The sequence below is a fragment of the Lactuca sativa genome, chromosome 8, assembly GCF_002870075.4.
Source record: "Lactuca sativa cultivar Salinas chromosome 8, Lsat_Salinas_v11, whole genome shotgun sequence".
Taxonomy (NCBI): Eukaryota; Viridiplantae; Streptophyta; class Magnoliopsida; order Asterales; family Asteraceae; genus Lactuca; species Lactuca sativa.
This window is the reverse complement of record NC_056630.2, coordinates 84,906,345-84,911,359: the sequence shown is the minus strand read 5'-3', so window position 1 is coordinate 84,911,359 and position 5,015 is coordinate 84,906,345. Positions and strand designations below refer to the sequence as shown.

General features: G+C 33.8%; 1 protein-coding gene across 4 annotated transcripts; it reads right to left on the bottom strand.

Annotated features, from left to right (window-relative positions):
- Window positions 1-510: 510 nt before the first annotated feature.
- LOC111913763 (mitochondrial Rho GTPase 2) lies at window positions 511-5,015 on the bottom strand. 4 transcript variants are annotated; one of them, XM_042897798.2, is made up of 15 exons: window positions 4,861-5,015; window positions 4,508-4,781; window positions 4,293-4,425; window positions 3,998-4,147; window positions 3,344-3,520; window positions 2,939-3,190; window positions 2,769-2,837; window positions 2,376-2,437; window positions 2,159-2,240; window positions 1,868-2,079; window positions 1,707-1,776; window positions 1,513-1,625; window positions 1,283-1,433; window positions 1,030-1,216; window positions 511-939 (listed from the first exon to the last, which is right to left on the bottom strand). In XM_042897798.2, exons 2-15 carry the CDS (start codon window positions 4,726-4,728, stop codon window positions 866-868), a joined length of 1,953 nt encoding a protein of 650 aa, XP_042753732.1. In that variant the 5' UTR covers window positions 4,729-4,781; window positions 4,861-5,015; the 3' UTR covers window positions 511-865. The 4 variants fall into 4 exon arrangements, with proteins under 4 accessions (XP_042753732.1, XP_023765235.1, XP_052622091.1 ...); XM_023909467.3 differs by having other exon boundaries at window positions 513-942; window positions 4,861-5,006; XM_023909468.3 differs by having other exon boundaries at window positions 514-942; window positions 2,382-2,437; window positions 4,861-5,003.

Genomic DNA, 5,015 nt, shown 5'->3' with positions numbered 1-5,015 from the left:
ACAAATTAATGGTGAAAAAACAAATGCAAATAGCCACCGTCAATCCATCATACCAATCATCTTCGGTAATTTTAAAAGGAAAAGTTTTGAAACAAATTAATTGAACATTACTACAAATTATAACGGTTTATGCGTATTGAGAAAACATATTTTCATTGCAAAAATCTAAGCGGTGTTTGATTGCACTATAAGGAGTTAAATATGTCGAAGGAATTGGAATCACATGGATTAGAATTAAATAAGAATTATAATATGTGATGCCGTCGACGTTGAGTGGCATGTCGACTTTGATTGGCATGAAATAGAATGAGATTCTCATTGTTTTATGTTTTGTTTACAAATCTGTCCAAAATACAGAATATAAATTATACAAAAGCATCAAAATATCTTTTATCGATTTTTTGTGTTATAGAAAACGACAAAATTATCGTCTACTAAAAATTGCAATGTAACAAATAATAAATAATACTTCGATGTAAAAACAATGACCAATCACACCATCGCTTTATTTCACATGACAATTAGCTATCCTTAATTTCAATTTCAATTTACATATTTAACAAATAGTTTTATCTAACATGAATAATCACAACATATAGATTTATACAATACTATTTAATCATAAAAAATACAATGACATTTTTTGAGCAACGGAAGTTATGAATAACATCACATACCTAAAACTACGTAAAACCAAAACGGAAGTAAAAAAAAAAAAAAAAAAAAAAAAAAAAAAAAAAAGTCGATCAACGATCTTAGATATCAAGACCGAAACTATTTTTCTATAATTAGCAATTAATTTAAGAATGTAGGCATAACCGCTTATTTTGACTCCTTCGGTGTAGCTAATTAAGCCTTTACTTACTTAACTGGCAGAGTTACTCTTCCTTAAAGCATAAGCTCGGTATGCTGCAAATGCAACTACAGCAACAGCAGCTCCTACTGTAAAATTGTAGTTAAAAATATGAACATGCAAATAATTTTGAAGCAATGATATATAATTATATATATACATAGTAATAGGCATACCAGAAGCAATAACGAGAGAACGGTTGACAAGTTGTTGGTAATGCTTCTTGTTTCTCCCGTGTTCAGTTTCGGGGACACTCAAATGACATCGTTCAGCAGCATTAACAATTCTGAGGAATGCATCATTTGTATCGTTTTCTTTCACGCTCATGCGAATTGGTGCGTCTATTTTCATAGTCAGACATATCTACATGAAAAAGTTTCATATTAATTAAGAGGTTGATATGTTAATTTGATGACATAAATATCTCACCATTTCTGAATCTTTGAGTGATGTTGGATACGGATGTAAGTCGTCTTTAGCTGCAACTAAGAGACAAGGGACAGCATACTCGCTATCTTCTCCTTTCATGGCTACATCCATCAGTAGTTCTGATGCTCTTTTCAAGGAATGCTCATCCGAACTGTAACAACCAATTAAATTATATACTCCATATATTTTTAAAGTTTCAAGATTATTAATGATAATGGGATTCACCATACCTGTCATAAAGAAAAACTGCTACATCACATGCAGCTAATGACTCCTTACTGGATAGCAATTCTTTAACATCATCTTCTTGAATTTCATGCAATATAAGAGTCTTCTTAGTCCCCTGAAAGATCGATGTGTAAATAACGTATCAGATTAATAGAAAACCGAATAGTTAACAAAAATCAAGGAGACACTGACACACCCCAAGTTGATCAACAGTGTTCACTGTATAACATTGATCGCTTGTTAAGTTATATTTGCTTTGGAAAGGGCTGCAAGTAAATTGAGAGAAATATTTATGAATAGATGATAAAACAGAGTCAAAAAGTCAGAAAAAGAAAAAAAGTTGATAAAATGATGAACCTTCCCACAAATGAAGTCAACAATGCAGATTTGCCAGAATTTTTGGGTCCGAAAACAAAGCATTGAAAAACATGTCTTTGTGTATGTTGCTTCTTAAAATCTAAGGATCTTTTCCTAGTGACACAAAAGGCTGTTGCAGGATCACCGGTGTATCCTAGGTAGATCAAATAGGCCAAACTTTGAGGTGGGTCAATTAATGTCATTAGGTCCCACTGTAACCATGAGCTTATAGTGTTAGTAACATACAACATATACAAATTATGTAGAAAGTTGGATGCCATTAAAAAGCACCTGAGAGAGAAACCCAGAAAGTGTAAGATCTCCTAGTTCAGTTCTTTCAACAGAATCCTTGTAAGGAGCTTCATTCCATGGACTGAAAGTTGAACAATATTAAAGGAGGAAAGGGGAAAACAAAAATAAAAAACAGGTTGAAAAGAAAATATAACATATTTAGAATAGTAGATTAATTAATGTATATAACAAGTAGTAGATTATAAGAAATACTAACCCCCACCTTTCTGGTGCAGTTGAAAACATCTCATCAAGTTCAGAATCTTGTAGAGCTCCATCCTAGAAAGTGCAAAGGTTGATAGTTTGAGATGATTTGCACAACTTGGTTATTGAGTTTTTTTATTAATTGTGCAAAAAGAAATTGGATTAGTAAAATGAGATTATGTTTGCATGTAACCAACTAAAACAGAAGACTAAAAGGAAAGGAATAGATGGTGACAAAGTCCAACTCAAGAACCAATATTTGACTACAAAACTAAACTTTAGATAATACTCATGTAACAACTGACATTAACTAAAGCAGCTTTCAAGTAAAACTTCACAATGTAGATGTAGTTCACAATCAAGTGATAAAAAGTTATGTTGTGATATAATGTGGGAGAAAACATACCTTGTTAGAATCAAACAATCTGAAAATCCCTTTCAAGAAGTCAACAGCTTCACTCGTCAATTCAACACTCTACAATAACACAAGCATTGAGAGATTGATATAAAATAACACGTTATTTTGTAAATGCTACAAAAAATTAAATCCTGTAATTAAAGTTATAGGAGCATGACCTGATCAGGAGCCTTTTCAGATGGAACAGGAAGATTTTCTTTCTCGAGTTCAAGATCATCATTGTACCCAAATTCACGTAAAACAGTCCATGTAGTCTCAAGGCGCCCTTTTTCAATAAACAGGGCATGAAGATAAAGAAATCCTTTTAGAGTAAGCCCAAGACGATTGACCCCTTCAGGTACCTTTTCTTGCACTACTCTCTTAACATCCACTATTTCAGAAGGTTGAAGAGGAGCATTGAAACACCTAACCTGTCAAACACGAGGGAAACAAATATTATTGAATATAATTCTTAATCCCATCACTAAACTGAAAAAATAGAAGAAAAAAGAATTCAGGGACCTCAATTTAGAAAGAAAGTAAAAGACTTTTCACATTATGCAGTACATGATTGAGAACATTACCTGAAATTCATTCAACTCATCATCATTCAGGGCAGAATCCATATCATGATCACAAAGTAAAAATATCCTTTTTAATGCTCTTATGCAGCGAGGCTGCAAAGTTTGAGATTCTTGATCAAACAAGGGGGCTGTTGGATGAAGCACTGCCTTTTGAGCATAATAGAAGACCTCAGTTACCTACAAAATGTAATCAAATTAATGTATTCTCTGAAGATGTAACATGTAAAGATTAAGATTGTAAGTTTGATGATCAAATAGGAACCAAAAGCTCTTGCATTTTAACTTCTCCAGATGCATAACACCAAAACGAATTGTGCTTACAAGGAATAACATAGACCATAACTGGCAGAACCTGTCTTTATTCTAAGGTTCTTGAAGAATAATTTAAAAAGGGTCACATGTATCTCAGGATAGATAAAAACAAATGATGGCTGAATTGATTGAACTATGGTGATTTTGCATAAACAATAAGCTTATAAGCATAAAGAAGTAGATTGCCAACATTTTAATAATGATTGCAGCAACAAGGTACAATTTCAACTAGAGAGTGCATATTAAAAGCACAATTATCTTGAGGATCATAACTTTGGTCATCATTATATTGACCAAATTGTAATCTTAACATAGAAATAGAGGTTAAACACAACGACATACCTGGACAAGGTTAGCTGCAGAACACTCTATACAAGTCTCGATCTCCCTAAACTGTTGCATAATTGGACCCATCACCAGCTCTAGATTAATAGGGTAGTGTTCATCGCGCAAATCTAACTTGCATCCAACCACAATCACTGGTATCTTTACCTATATATGAAAAATACTGAAGTTACACAACCGGATTTGTAACTGATTAAACAAGGCACTTTCTCTTCCAACACGTGAAACTTGTGAATTTTGTCTCTTATGAGGCTTGTGCAATATACATAAATTAAGATGAAGAGATTGAAACCTTTAGGCGCCGAATTTCAGGAAGCCAAAAGTTCTGAAGGCGAGTGAGGGTTTCAGGTTGATCACACGCATACGTTAATACTATTGCATCGGCTAGCTTCAGTTCTTCCTCTACCTTACCTTTATCTTCCAAACTAAATAAACAAAAAATTCAGCTAACGAGGAGAATCTAATTCGATCAATTAAATCGAAGAGGAAACGGAGCTTAATTCAAACCTAGATGGAGTATCAATGATTATGACGGGAATGCCATCGGGGAAGTAGTCGGCAGGAAGATGAGTGAGAGGAAGAACAGGTAAAACATTTTCGGGAAAAGTATCGGAGGCAGCTGCGGCGATTAGGCTTGATTTACCAGTCGCATGATCACCGAGAACTACGACGCGGACGGTACTCCGGCGACTGGAGATGGTTGTCCCCTCCGGTGAATCACCTGACATTTAATTTAAGCACTACAGGAGAGGAGAGCGAAACAACACTGATATCATATAACCTGAAAATGGAACAGAATCGAATGCTATTGAAAAGAGAACATTCATGAGATGAGATCTGAATGATACCATTATACATACCTGTCACAAAAATAAATTAACGTTGAATTTGAATTATCGTTTTCATCATGGCACGATTTACATGTCACAAGATTTGGTCTATATTTTTGGCCGGTTGACTTATGTGTAATTTGAAAATATAAGATTTTATAAATGTCAAATTTTAAAATATGTTC